The 14,597-nt window shown below is 40.3% G+C and overlaps 1 protein-coding gene across 1 annotated transcript in view; it reads right to left on the bottom strand.

Moving 5' to 3' along the window:
• Positions 1-14,597, bottom strand: part of LYST (lysosomal trafficking regulator) — a 310,685-nt gene that overhangs the window by 263,230 nt on the left and 32,858 nt on the right. The window contains exon 4 of the mRNA XM_089668582.1: positions 11,984-13,988. Within this exon, the coding sequence (XP_089524708.1) occupies positions 11,984-13,988 (2,005 nt within the window). The remainder of the gene's footprint in view (positions 1-11,983; positions 13,989-14,597) is intronic.

Raw genomic sequence — 14,597 nt, 5'->3', positions numbered from 1 at the left:
TATTTCCTCCCAGATCTGGACCAGGGCATCACTGAGCTCCTGGACAATCTGAGGTGCCACCTGGTGGCGTCAGCTGGACCGAAACATGATGTCCCAGAGGTGTTCTATTGGATTTAGGTCAGGCCAGTGGGGGGGCCATTCAATGGTATCAATTCCTTCCTCCTCCAGGAACTGCCTGCATACTCTCGCCACAAGAGCCTAGGCATTGTCGTGCACCAAGAGGAACCCAGGGCCCACTGCACCAGCGTAGGGTCTGACAATGGGTCCAAAGATTCCATCCTGACACATAATGGCAGTCAGGGTGCCATTGTCTAGCCTGTATATGTGCCCTCCATCGATATGCCTCCCAAGACCATCACTGACCCACCACCAAAATGGTCATGCTGAACAATGTTACAGGCAGCACAATGTTCTTCACGCCTTCTCCAGATGCTTTCAAGTCTGTAACATGTGCTCAGGGTGAACCTGCTCCCATCTGTGAAAAGCACAGGGCGGCAGTGGCAGACCTGCCAATTCTGGAGTTCAATGGCAATTGCCAATCCATCTCTATGGTGCCGGGCAGTGAGCACTAGAGGACATCAGGCCCTCAGGCCACCCTCATGAAGTCTGTTTCTGATTGTTTGGTCCAAGGCATTCACACCAGTGTCCTGCTGGAGGTAATTCTGTAGGGCTATGGCAGTGCTCATCCTGTTCCTCCTTGCACAAAGGAGCAGATACCGACCTGCTGATGGGTTAAGTACCTTCTACGGCCCTGTCCAGCTCTCCTAGAGTAACTGTCTCCTGGAATCTCCTCCATGCTCTTGAGACTGCTAGATGACACAGCAAATCTTCTGGCAATGACACGTATTGATGTGCCATCCTGGAGGAGTTGGACTGCCTGTGCAACTTCTGTAGGGTCCAGGTATCACCTCATGCTACCAATAGTGACACTGACCCTAGCCAAATGCAAAACTAGTGAAAAACTGTCAGAAAAGATGAGTAGGGAAAAAAAAATGTCAGTGGCCTCCATCTGTAATACCATTCCTGTTTTGGGGTCATCTCATTGTTACCCATCTGGGGCACCTGTTAATTTCATTAAAACAAAAGCAGCTGCAACTGATTAAACAACAGATACTTAACTGGCCAGATCAATATCTCAGGAGTTTAAAATGACTTGATGCAATATGCTGATTAAGAATTGTTCCTTTAATTTGTTTGAGCAGCGTGTGTAAAATTATACATATATACATACATACAGTGAGGACCAGAAATATTTGAACACCCTGCAAGTTCTCCCACTTAGAAATCATGGAGGGGTCTGAAATTCACATTGTAGGTGCATTCCCACTCTGAGAGACAGAAGTTAAAAAAAAAAATTCAGGAAATCACATTGTATGATTTTTAAAGAATTTATTTGTCTTGCACTGCTGAACATCAGTATTTGAACACCTGAGAAAATCAGTGCTAATATTTGGTACAGAAGCCTTTGTTTGCAATTACAGAGGTCAAACGTTTCCTGTAGTTCTTGAACAGGTTTGCACACACTGCAACAGGGATTTTGGCCCACTCCTTCACACAGATCTCCTCTAGATCTGTCAGGTTTTGGGGCTGCCTTGGACATACAATGTGATTTCCTGAATTTTTTTTCTTTAATTCTGTCTCTCAGAGTGGGAATGCACCTACAATGTGAATTTCAGACCCCTCCATGATTTCTAAGTGGGAGAACTTGCAAAATCGCAGGGTGTTCAAATACTTCTGGTGTGTGTGTGTGTGTGTGTGTGTGTGTGTACATACATATATATACATATACACACACACACACAGTTAGGTCCATATATATTTGGACACAGGCACAATTGTAGATTTTTTCAGGTACTTACCAAAACATATTTAAGCTAAAGTTTTATAATGGATATGGGCTGAAAGTGCACACTCTCAGGTTTCGTTTGAGGGTATGTACATCCAAATTGGAGGAAAGGTTTAGGAATTACAGCTCTTAAGAGTAGCCTTCCCCCCTTTTTTAAGGAACCAAAAGTAATTGGACAATTGAATATAATCATAAATAAAAAGTTCATTTTTAATATTTTGTTGAGAATCCTTTACTGGCAATGACTGCTTGATATCTGGATCCATGGACATTACCAAAGACTGGGTTTCATCCTGATGCTTTGACAGCCTCTAACTGCAGCTGTCTTAAGTTGTTCTTTGTGGGTTTTTCTTTTAGTTTTGCCTTCAGCAAGTGAAACGCATTCTCAATTGGGTTGAGATCAGGTTATTGACTCGGCCATTGCAGAATATTCCACTTTTTTTCCTTCAAAAGCTCCTTGGTTGCTTTCACAGTGTGTTTTGGATCATTGTCCATCTGTACTGTGAAGCGCCGTCCATTCAACTTTGCTGCATTTGGCTGAATCTGGGATGACAGTATCTCTCTAAGCACTGCAGAATTCATCCGGCTACTTATGTCTTTTGACATATCATCAATAAACACCAATGACCCAGTGCCACTGGAAGCCATGCATGCCCATGCCATAACACTGCCTCCATGTTTTACAGATAATGTTGTGTGCTTTGGATCATTAGCTGTTGCAAGCCTTCTCCACACTTTTTTCTTCTCATCATTCTGGTACAGATTAATCTTAGTTTCATCCGTCCAAAGAAAGCTTTTCCAGAACTGGTCTGGCGTTTTTAGATGTTATTTTGGAAAAGTCTAATTTGGTTTTTCTATTCTTCAGGCTTATGAATGGTTTGCACCTTGTGGTGAACCCTCTGTATTTGCTCTCGTGAAGTCTTCTCTTGATTGTAGACTTTGACAATGATACGCCCACCTCCTGGAGAATATCCACTTGTCTGGATGTTGTGAATGGGTTTTTCTTTACCAGAGAGGATCCTGCAATCATCCACCACTGTTGTCTTCTGTGGACGTCCATGTCCTTTTATGTTGCTGAGCTCGCCAGTGTGCTCTTCTTTCCTCAGAATGTACCAAACTGTTGATTTAGCCACTCCTAATGCTGCTGCTATCTCTCTGATGGATTTGTTTCATTTTTGAAGCCTTACAATGGCCTGTTTCACTTGCATGGACAGCTCCTTTGAACATATGATGTAGGTTCACAGCAATAGATACCAAATGCAAATACAAAAATTAGAATCAACTTCAGACCTTTTACCTACTTAATTGATGAAGAAATAACGAACGAGTAGCCCACACCTGCCCATGAAACAGCTTTTGATTAAATTGTCCAATTACTTTTGGTCCCTTGAAAAAGGGGGATTGCTACTCTTAAGAGCTGTAATTCCTAAACCCTTCCTCCAATTTGGATGTACATACCCTCAAATGAAACCTGAGAGTGTGCACTTTCAGCCCATATCCATTATATAACTAAAGCTTTAATATGTCTTGGTAAATACCTGAAAAAAAACTAAAATTGTGCCCGTGTTCTAATATATATGGACCTAACTGTGTGTATATGTATATGTATATATATATATATATATATATATATATATATATATATAAATATAATCAACAATTCTACAAAATACTACCACAAATGCGGGCCATTGATTGCAAGCAAGATTTGTTAAGTTGCACACACAAAAAAGTATTTTTTCCTAACAAAATTAATTCAAGACCATGTTGCAAAAATTAATATACCCCAATAAAGTCTTAGTTTTTTTTTTTGTCTAAAATGTAGCTTTGCTACTAATAGGAATTCAGATGAGTCCAATTATTCATTAAACAGGTGTCCAGCAGACAACTGATTATAAAAAAAAAACAAAAAACGCAATGGAACCACATGGAAGAGAAATGTCACAGGGCCTAAGAAAATTTATTTACACAAGAAAGGTGAAGGCTACAAGATCAGCAAATTTTACTTATCAGTCAGAATACTGTAGCAAAAGCGATACAAAAATGTAACAAAGATGGAACTGCAACCATCTCACAGAGATGTGCAGGCCATAAATGGAAGTTAACACCTCTAGCGGAGCATCTTCTGATGAGAAGGGTTGAAGAAAATCACCATGCAAGTTCATTGCAGTTAGCTATAGAAGTAGAAGGCTAAACTGGGGTGATTTCCTGTGACAATACGGCATACACTACAGAGAAATGGAATGCATGGGTGTCATCCATGAAGGAAGCCTCTCCTAAAGCCCACCTACAATTTCCAGAGCCCATGCTGAAAAAGAAGATGACTACTGGGACTCTGTACTATGGATTGAGGAGACCAAGATAAATGTTTTTGGAACTGATGGCTTCAAACCTGTATGGTGTCGCAAAGGTAAGGAGTACAAAGAAAAATGCATGGTGCCTATAGTTAACATAGTGGTGGAAGTGTCCTTCTGTGGGGCTGCATGAGCGCTGCTGGTGTCGGGTAGTTGCATTTCACCAACGGCATTATAAATTCACAGATGTACTGCTCTATATTGAAAGAGAAGAAGCTACCATCACTCTGTGCCCTTGGTCGTCTTGCACTTTTCCAACATGACAATGATCAAAAAACACTCTAAGGCCACTGTTGCATTTCTGAAGAAAAACAGGGTGAAAGTGATTCAGTGGCCAAGTATGTCTCCTGATCTGAACCCAACTGAATGCCTATGGGGAATTCTGAAAAGACAAATTAAGCATCACTCTCCATCCAGCATCCAGATTCTAAAAAAGGTCATTCTTGACGAATGGAAAGATATGTTGCAATATGTCGCCAACGTATTCATTCCATGCCTAAACTTGGTGCTGTCCTTACAAATCATGGAGGTCATACAAAATACCAGATGTAGTAGTTCTTGTTGTGGGGTGTATTAATTTTTGCATCAACTAATCTGAGTAAAACTGAAGATTTTGTAATCTAAGTTATATTATCCTTATTTCATATGAGCTAAAACAAATGTTCTATAAAGCTCTGTTTTCTCAAAATTGTGGAAATTGTTTTTGTGTTCATTGAGATATGGATTGAAATCCTACTTTTCAAAAGGGGTGTATTCATTTATGCTGAGCACTGTATATATTTGTGCAAAACACAGTGTGGTTGATTTACTAAAGCTAGTGCACTCAGAATCTGGTGCAACTCTGCATAGAAACCAATCGGCTCCCAGGTTTTATTGTGAAAGCTTAACTGAACACGCTTAACCACTTCCAGACTGGACACTTTTACCCCCTTCCTGACCAGGGCAATTTTCAGCTTTTAGCGCTATCACACTTTGAATGACAATTGCGCAGTCATGCAACACTGTACCCAAATTAATTTTTTACCATTTTTTTGAGACAGATAAAGCTTTATTTTGGTGGTATTTATTCACCACTGGGATTTGTATTTTTTTTGCTATGTAAATGAAATGTCCAAAAATTTTGAAAAAAAGTGTTTTTTTATAAAATTTTGCAAATAAATATTTCATCATAAATCTTAGCCAAAATTTATTCCGATATCTTTTTAGTAAAAAAAAAAAAAAAAAATCCAAATTAGTTTATAAGTAAAAATTATAATTTTTAAACATTTTGTTTTACATTTTTATTTTATTTTTTATATTATTTTTTATTTTTACATACTGTCACCCTAGCAGTACACTGTCACCATGGTGACACTGTACTACTTGTGGGGGGTGATGAAGATTTTTTTTTTTTTTTACACTAATTGCTTTTACAGCCATATAGGATATAAAAGCAATCATTTCTCTTTCTCTCTGTGTGCATTCTTGCACTCATTGAGAAGTACTGAATGAGCTGTGATTGGTCACAGCTTGTCACATGGTACAAGGCTTTTGTGAATAGCCTTGTACCATGTGACCTCTGTGATCATTCACAGATTTCACACGTAGTAAGCAATGATGTCAGAAGTGACATCTTGCTTACTACTTTGCATGTGATCACTGATTGGCCAATCACATGATCGGGACCTCGTACAGAGGTCCCGTCCGACGATCGGTGTTTCACTGTGTCCGGAGGACACAGCGGGCACCGGATCGCGGTGCTGCACGCTCCCAGGGAGCGCGCACAAGCAGGGTGCGGGAGGCCGGTTATAGACAGCCACCCGACCCTGCAGTGCCACCGTCCGGCCGTTTATATACAACAGCCGGACGGGAGGTGGTTAAGTAAGAAGCTGATTGGCCACCATGCACCGCTATACCAGATTCTGAGAGCTCCAGTTTTAGGGCTGGTTCACACGACAGAAAACGTAGTCCGGATGCATTTCTACACACAGATTTTTGACGTGTTCGTGTTTTTTTGATGCGCGCCAGTGTGCCCCCCCATCTTCTTTACTTCATCTTACAGAAGGACATTCTGGTGCATTTTAATATGTTCCAGTACAGTTCAGAAAAAAATGCAGCAGGTTTTAATTCTTTTTTCTGGAACTGACTGCACTGGTGTGAACTATGTCACTGAAAACCATATAACCTACTATCCATGCTTTTTTGATGCAGAAAACAAAATGAACTGGACTGGATGTGGTGTGAATTTTGCACAGATATATGGATGAAGTTAATTTTTTTAGTAACTAGTATATCCAACTTATTTACAACATCAATTCTTATATACTGAGAAATTCCAAAAACTTGTAATGTGGCAGTTCACCCGCACCACTCCGGTAACGAATGATGTCCTGACTTCAATTCTGGAGTGCTGTTAGGTTTTGCCAGGCGATTGCAGGATTGAAGAGTGTTTCAAAGATTCCTCAACAGAGGACAGTGCATGAGGAGGGAGCATTTGGATGTAAACAGAACCACAACCGGTCCAACGTTAACACGCTGTACCTCAGGATTCGAGAAGATGGACAGTCCTGGATGGTGAATATACAATGTGAAACCTATTTTTCACTTCAGTGGGATAACTATCTTTATTTCCTCTGCAAATGTGGAGGTCCATTCTGGCAGGTTTTCAAGCTCTTTCTTTGTCTGTGTTTTGCATATGGGCACTGTGGAATGAGATAAAAATGAATACGTGATCCAGTTTGGAAATCTTGAGCTGCTGGTGGAAGAGAAAGAGAAGGCGCTGTGAGGTGTTAAGCCCTGTATAGAGAGAGTAGAGGAGAGCGATTTTGTTCAGAAAAGCCACTTTTTGACCTTCTTAGTTTTCTAAGGGGTCAGTCGCATCTGGTGGGTGAATTATTTCTTAGGGGCAGAAAGTAGAAATTTTGTTTGCAAAACTATGCACTTAGCACTTTTTAGCACTATAACTGTGGACTGCACAGATATGTATACATTTTGAAGAGATTACTATTATTTGCCTTATGCTTTTATTTATTTTATTTATATAATAATTTAACTGAACTGTCATATTATAAGTTTTTGGAATTTCTCAGTATACAAGAATTGATCTTGAAATTAAAGTGATACTAAAGTCTTGTTTTTTTCTTTTTTAAAAATAACAAACAGATCACACTTACCTGCTCTGTGCAGTGGTTTTGCACAGAGCAGCCTAGATCCTTTTCTTCTCGGGTCCCCTGCAGGAGCTCCTAGCCCCTCCAATCTGTTGGATGCCCTCACTGCAGGCAGGCTCTCGTGGACATCGATGGATCGGGATGGGGCTCAGGGTAGTGTTGGGGGGGGCTGAGCCTTGAGCCTTTAGAACCATTTTAAGTTGGATATATTAGTTACACACCATTTTGCACCTTATGAATTTTGCACAGATACACATAAATGAAATTAGTATTTTAATGTATTTAGAGCATGTTGCACTTTTCTAGAATTCACTAAGCACTGCTATCTACTTTTTGCTATTTCTAAATGATTAACTTAATAAACCGTAGAAAAGACTGATTACAGTATAAGGCCTCACCCACACAGGACTTTTTTTTTTCCTTGCTTTCAAACCACTGCTCTAGGGAAGAAAAAAAGCAGTTTAAAAAAAGTGCCTGCAGCTGCGTTTTGCAAAAGGATTTAGGCACCTCAAGTGTTTCTGTGGTCATTGATTCCATTGCCGGGCATTTTAACCTCTTGCCGACCGCGCATAGCCGAATGACGGCTTCACCGCGGCCGGCCAGTTCTGAGTGGACGTCATATGACGTTCTCCCAGAACGCGCTCTCCTGCGCGCCCGGCGATCTCCGTGATCGCTGTGTCCTACAGACACAGCTGATCACGTGATGTGGTAAAAGGCCAATCACAGCGGCCTTTTACCACGTGATCAGCGGTGTCCAATGACACGCTGATCAGAGGGAAATCCAAGTGCCGGTTCTCGGCTGCACTTTCCTCACACTGTCAGATCGTGAGGAAAGTACTGCCGAGAACCGGCAGTTGTCAGAGCGGGGATCGGCACCGATCATCAGGGCACCGATGATCAGTGCCCTGATGATCGGTGCCCAGCAGTGACACCCGCAAGTTCCGCCCAGCAGTGCGCCCACTAGCTCCGCCCACCCGTGCCCAGCAGTGCCCCCACCTGTGCCCAGCAGTGCCCCCACATGTGCCCAGCAGTGCACCCACATGTGCCCAGCAGTGCCACCCACCTGTGCCCACCCACCTGTGCTCACCAGTGCCACCCACCTGTGCCCACCAGTGCCACCCACCTGTGCCCACCCACCAGTGCTGCCCAGCAGTGCTACCAGTCAGTGCCCAGGGGTTGTGCCAGTCAGTGCCACCAGTCAGTGCCCAGCAGTGATGCCAGTCAGTGCCGTCTATCAGTGCCCATAATCAGTGTCACCTATCAGTGCCGCCTATCAGTGCTGCATATCAGTGCCGCCTATCCGTGACCCCTAATTAGTGCTGTCTATCAGTGCCGCCTATCCGTGCCACCTCATTAGTACTGCCTATCAGTGCCCTTTAGTGCTGCCTATCAGTGCCCATCAGTACCGCCTATCAGTGCCCATCAGTGCTGCCTCATCAACGCACATCAGTGCTGCCTCATCAACGCACATCAGTGAAGGAGAAAAAATACCTGTTTGAAAAATTTTATAAATGAAACAAATAAACTTTTTTTTTTTTTTTTTAATTTTTTGCAATTTTTTTATTTATAGCGCAAAAAGTAAAGCGCCCAGTGGCGATTAAATACCACCAAAAGAAAGCTCTATTTGTGAGAAAAAAATTATCAAAATTTCATATGGGTACAATGTTGCATGATCGCGCAATTGTCAATCAAAGTGCGGCAGCGCTGAAAGCTGAAAATTGGCCTGGTAAGGAAGGGGGTATAAGTGCCTGGTAGGCAAGTGGTTAATATATTTCGCCCATTGGAATGAAAAAGCTCAAGCGTGAAATGAGCCTAGTGTTTTTGTGCATTTAGGCCCGTTTACAGGTGTTTAGGTATACTCAGCATTTCTCCCACCGAAACACTCCTCTCCTGAATGTGCAAGTAATGAATTTTTGTTTTTCTGCCTCTAAATGTCTGTGTGTGAATGGACACAGAGGCTAATATAGAGGGGAGTTTAGGAGGAATTAAAAAGCCAACTACCTGTAAAAGAAGCGTTTTTGGAGCCCAGCATGAATGAGGCCTAACACACTAAGTTAACCCATGAATTCAACTTCCATTTGTCAAAGTTTAGGCAATAGAAAGAGATATGCCCACTGTCAAGGAGTTTCAAAGTCAATGTCCTTGCTGGAGAGATTCACTCCTCTAATAGTCTTGATGACCATTGTCACCGAGACAGAATGTGAGGAAAAATACAAAATTTTATGTTTGTCACCAGAAAAAGAGGTTAGAAGAAATACAATAGCAACTTTTTTTTTAAACATTTCCTTCCAATCCAAAAATAAAAAATAGTTTTGGCTATACTTACACTTTAATTGCCACAAAATTGACACTATTGCATGCATACCATTGCTGTAGAAAAATACTGATTTAGTTGTATGCTTGGTTTTATAAAGTTCCAGCATTATATAAATAAGTAAATTAAACAAACATGCTAAATAAACTTTAGGAACCTGTTCTTCCTCTACCCTGGAAGCTATTGATGCTGCAGGCAATGGCAAAAGTCCCAAAGCTAAAGGCATTTCTAATGTTTCTAAGAGCTGTAGAAGAAAAGGGTAATGCCTGACTACTTGTGAACCTTTGTGGGTTTTCTATTAATGAGTATATACTGCCTATCCTGAGGGGACGATGGCTGGTGACCTAAGGAGCTCTATGAAAGTTGTTGAAAATGTGTGTGTGTGTCACCATAAAGCAATAGGTGTAATACATTGCGGTTGATTAACTAAAATTGGAGAGGGCAAAATCTTGTTTAGCTCTGCTTGGAAACCAGTCAGCTTCCAGGGTTGTTTATTTGGCAAAGCTTAATTGAACATTCTGAAGTTTGAAGCTCATTGGCTACCATGCACAGCTGCACCAGATTTTGCACTCTTCCCCCTATGCATTTTTTTTTTACAGGTGCAAGAACAGTAGAAAAGGGGAGTTAAGTTTGGCCTTCTATATAAATACAATGCGTTTTATAACTTACTAAACATAAAAAAATTATCTAAATTGCCTAGGCTCTGATGGCTCTCCTGACAGAACGATACAAGAATGTTGAATAAATCGTTTGATAATGTAAATTTGTGAATTATGATTCCTATATCAAATTACATTTTTATTTATTAAAAAAGTCATGTCTTGATTTGTTAAAAGAAGAGGTTATATACAGTGGGGAAAATAATTATTTGATCCACTGCAGATTTTGTAAGTGTGATCACTTACAAAGAAATGAAGGGTCTATAATTTTTATCACAGGAGTGAGTATTTTAAATGATAGAGACAGAATATCAACCAAAAATCCAGAAAAAACACAGGATACAAAATTTTATAAATGGAGCTGCAGTTCAGAGAGGGATTTTGGTCCACTCTTCTATACAGATCTTCTCTAAATCCTTAAAATTTCTTGGCTGTTGCTTGGCAACGCGAAGTTTCAGTTCCCTCCATAAATTTTCTATAGGATTAAGGTCTGGAGACTGGTTAGGCCACTCCATGACCTTAATGGGCTTCTTCTTGAGCCACTCCTTTGTTGCCTTGGTGTTATGTTTTGGGTCATTGTCACGCTGGAAGACCCATCCACGACCCATCTTTAGTGTTCTGGCTGAGGGAAGAAAGTTCTCATCCTAGATTTTACAATACATGGCCTCGTCCATTGGCTCCTCAATGTGGAAAAGTCAGCCCGTACCTTTAGCAGAAAAACAGCCCCAAAGCATAATGTTTCCACCTCCATGCTTGACTGTAGGGATGGTGTTCTTAAGGTCATAGTCAGCATTTTTCTTCCTCCAAACACGGTGAGGCACGTTAATGTCAAAGAGCTCAATTTTGGTCTCATCTGACCACAGCACTTTCTCCCAATCCTTCTCTGAATCATTTAGATGTTAACTGGCAAACTTCAGACGAGCCTGTACATGTGCCTTCTTGAGGAGGGGACCTTGTGGGTGCTGCAGGATTTCAATCCATGGCGGCGTATTGTTTTACCAATGGTTTGTTTGATGACTGTGATCCCAACTGCCTTGATATCATTCACAAGCTCCTCCCGTCTAGTACTTGTCCCTGACGTCCTTTGACAGATCTTTGGTCTTGCCCAGGATAGTGATGAGGTTTAAACGGAAAAAAGATTCTGTGGACAGGTGTCTTTTATACACAAGTTGTCTGAGCACCTTCTTAAAATTGACAGGATTAATCTGTGTACCACATGAGCACATAGCCAGTCTGTGGGAGCCAGAATTATTGTTGGTTGGTAGGGGGATCAAATACTTATTTTACTCACTGAACTGCAACTGAATTTATAACATTTGTATCATGTGTTTTTTCTGGATTTTTAGTTGATATTAGGTCTCTATCATTTAAAATACACCTATGATAAAAAGTATAGACCTTTCATTTCTTTTTAAGTGGGCAAACTTACAAAATCTGCAGGGGATCAAATAATTATTTTCCCCCACTGTATATGTATAATTTCCATTTAAAGCTCATTGACTCATCGTTCTTTAGTCTACTGAAAAATAAAACTATTCTTGTGCGTGAAGCTAAACAAGTGCAAGAACTGGGAAAGGGGGCAATATTTTAAAGTGAAAAAATATGTTTTAAAAAAAGGAAAGAAAATGCTCATACAGGGATAAAAAAAAATATCAAATACTAACCTGAACTTCAGCAATTCTGGAAGTACTTTTAGGTAAACCTTAAGTAATTCTTCAGATAATCCTGTTTGACAGCTGCTTGTATGGCTGTATGATGTTGAAACACCCATCTGTTGAGAATGATGTACCATCTCTACCCCTCTTTGTAAAACTGCATTAAAGATAAGGGTGTACAATTTCCATTGAATTACTGCGTTTCCTTTCTGAATGATGAAGCAAATGTGGCTGGCAATAGGTAAGCTTAGGTGTAAATCATTACTAAAAACAAGTTCTTGGTAAGCTTCCAAAGAATCCCATTTCCACATCATGTCTTCTGACCCATTGCTTGGTAGAACACCCTGAAATCTATAAGTCATACTGCACAAACCTGAAGATAGAGCAGGGTCAGATTTGCCTTGAATTGTGTCCTGCAATTCTGCTAAATGTTCACCATCCATTGCACATATGTTACATGATGCTTGCTTAACAGTATTTGAGCTTTCACCTCCGCCTAGCTGATCCAACATCAAAAGTGCAAGTAGACTCAGAGTGTGATGTTGTACATTTGTTAATCTTGGCATCTTAAAAGCATAAAGAAGAGGTAAAATAACAGATGCAGGATCCATACAGCAGCAAATCCCCACACTCTGTATACCTGAAATAATCTGCAGACATGTAGGGGTCAATGATGCCTGATGCAGTAAACGTAAACATTGATGTGCGCACACTGCAATGCAACAACTCCTCTCAGGATATCGGACCTCCTCATATATATTCTCTTCAAAAGAATCTTTAAGAACACGACTTTTGAAAATAGAAACTGGAAGACCAGACAGATCTCTGTGATGGTGCATGAAGTGTGAAAATTCACATCTCCTATGTCTTTTTCTAGTACACATTGATTGATGAAGTTGCTCAGATTTGACTTTTTTGATAACACTGATTATTTTTATGACATTATTGATGAGTAATGATACATGTTCACAAGCCTGAGAATTTAGGCTTTCACACTGTAGACATATTGACTCCATATAAAGGATTGCTTTCTCAAGGAGATCAAATCCACTGTACTGTACAAAGTCATGCAAGAGTTCAATAGATTGACTAAAATATAAAGGATTTGGTGCTGCACACTTAAGACACAACAACATGATTTGGAAAATACCTTCAAAAAGCTCTGCTATCAAAAGAGCTTGATGCTGACATCTAGGCATCTCTAATTTTTCTGCACCATCTTTGACTGACTGTTGGTGGCATATGTCAGGCCTGCTATTTAGATAAAATTTATATTTTAAGGCTGTTTTTAACAAATCATTAAGGTTTTTCTTTAAATTGTCTGGCATAACATCCCTGCTATTAATGTCGGCACACAGTAGTCCTAAGACTGTGCGTAACAGCATTCTCTGCACTAATGCCACTGGTTCCTCAGTCCATCCCGTTGCCAGTGTTCCTCTGTCACATGCATAATAATCACCAAAGCCCAACAGGAACTCTGTTAATGCTGGGATGACAGTAACAGAAAGTGAAATGCTATGATTCAGCTTTATATCAAACTTGGAAACTTTTTCAAGTAAAGATAGCAATATTCGACAAAGATCAAATGGAGAGGTGTTTTTCTCTGACAGGGAAACAGGTCTTTCTAAAATTTTAATATCTGAGAAGCTTGTATCTGGTTTTGGTTTACTTTCCAATTTCTGTTGAGGGAAACCTTTGCCAGATACAGCTGACTCCCATGAGTGTGATGTAAGGGTATGCTGTGCATGTCTTTGTTTAGTTACAGATAAAGTCTTTTCATCCAGGATTTCTTCAGAATCTGATGTAGACAGTGACTTTTTTTCATCCTTAGATGTATAACAAGGTGTGTTTTTGGACTGGCGTCTTGATTTATGGTGTCGTGAGTTAACATTTAAAAGATTTGAGCAGTCTGATGAGGAAATTCCTTCAGTGTCTTTTCTCTGAGGCTTTTGTAGTGTTGAACAACTCTCTTTGGTAGTAAAAGGTTCTGCTTCAAGTGAAGGTAAAATAACTTCTAAAAACATTAAAAAAAAAGAAAAGTAAATGAAATAAAGTTACGAATCTTACAGAAATCCTTCCAAAAATTTGTGAGAGAATCAACAAACCATTAAACTCCTATTTTAAAAATTAAATACAGTCAGTGAACTGGAACAAATATGCAGATAGGGAGTTCTGTCTGTTTCTTCCTGTCTTTATCTGCATACTTGCACTGTGTCAGTGACTGAAAAAAAAGTAGAGATTCCAGTGGAACAGTCAGGCATCTAGCATTTTAGCAGGATGGCAGTCTTCCTTCTAATTTTTCCCATGAGATGTATATATTAAAGTGTTACTAAACCCACAATAGTAAAATCAGTCTGTATATGCAGTAAAGCATGCTTGTTATACTCACTGTGGAACCTAAGGGGTTAATCCTCTGCTTTGTGTAAAAAGGCTGTTTTCTTCTTTCTTCTCTGCCCCTCCTCTTGTTCAAAATGTCCACGTTATCTCCTGATAAAACAGACTGAACCTGTAGCCCTTCTGCAAATGCTCAGTTTAGTGTGTATTGCTAGAGGTTTTTTTTTTCTTGGGAGAGTGCATGTTATCAGCACAGGGCCAATCAGCACTGTCCAGAGGTCAGGGGTTT

This window comes from Staurois parvus, unplaced genomic scaffold (genome assembly GCF_062004578.1).
Source record: "Staurois parvus isolate SC_StPar_1 unplaced genomic scaffold, SC_StPar_1.0 ptg000059l, whole genome shotgun sequence".
In the NCBI taxonomy this organism is placed as follows: domain Eukaryota; kingdom Metazoa; phylum Chordata; class Amphibia; order Anura; family Ranidae; genus Staurois; species Staurois parvus.
This window is presented reverse-complemented; position numbering and strand designations above follow the sequence as displayed.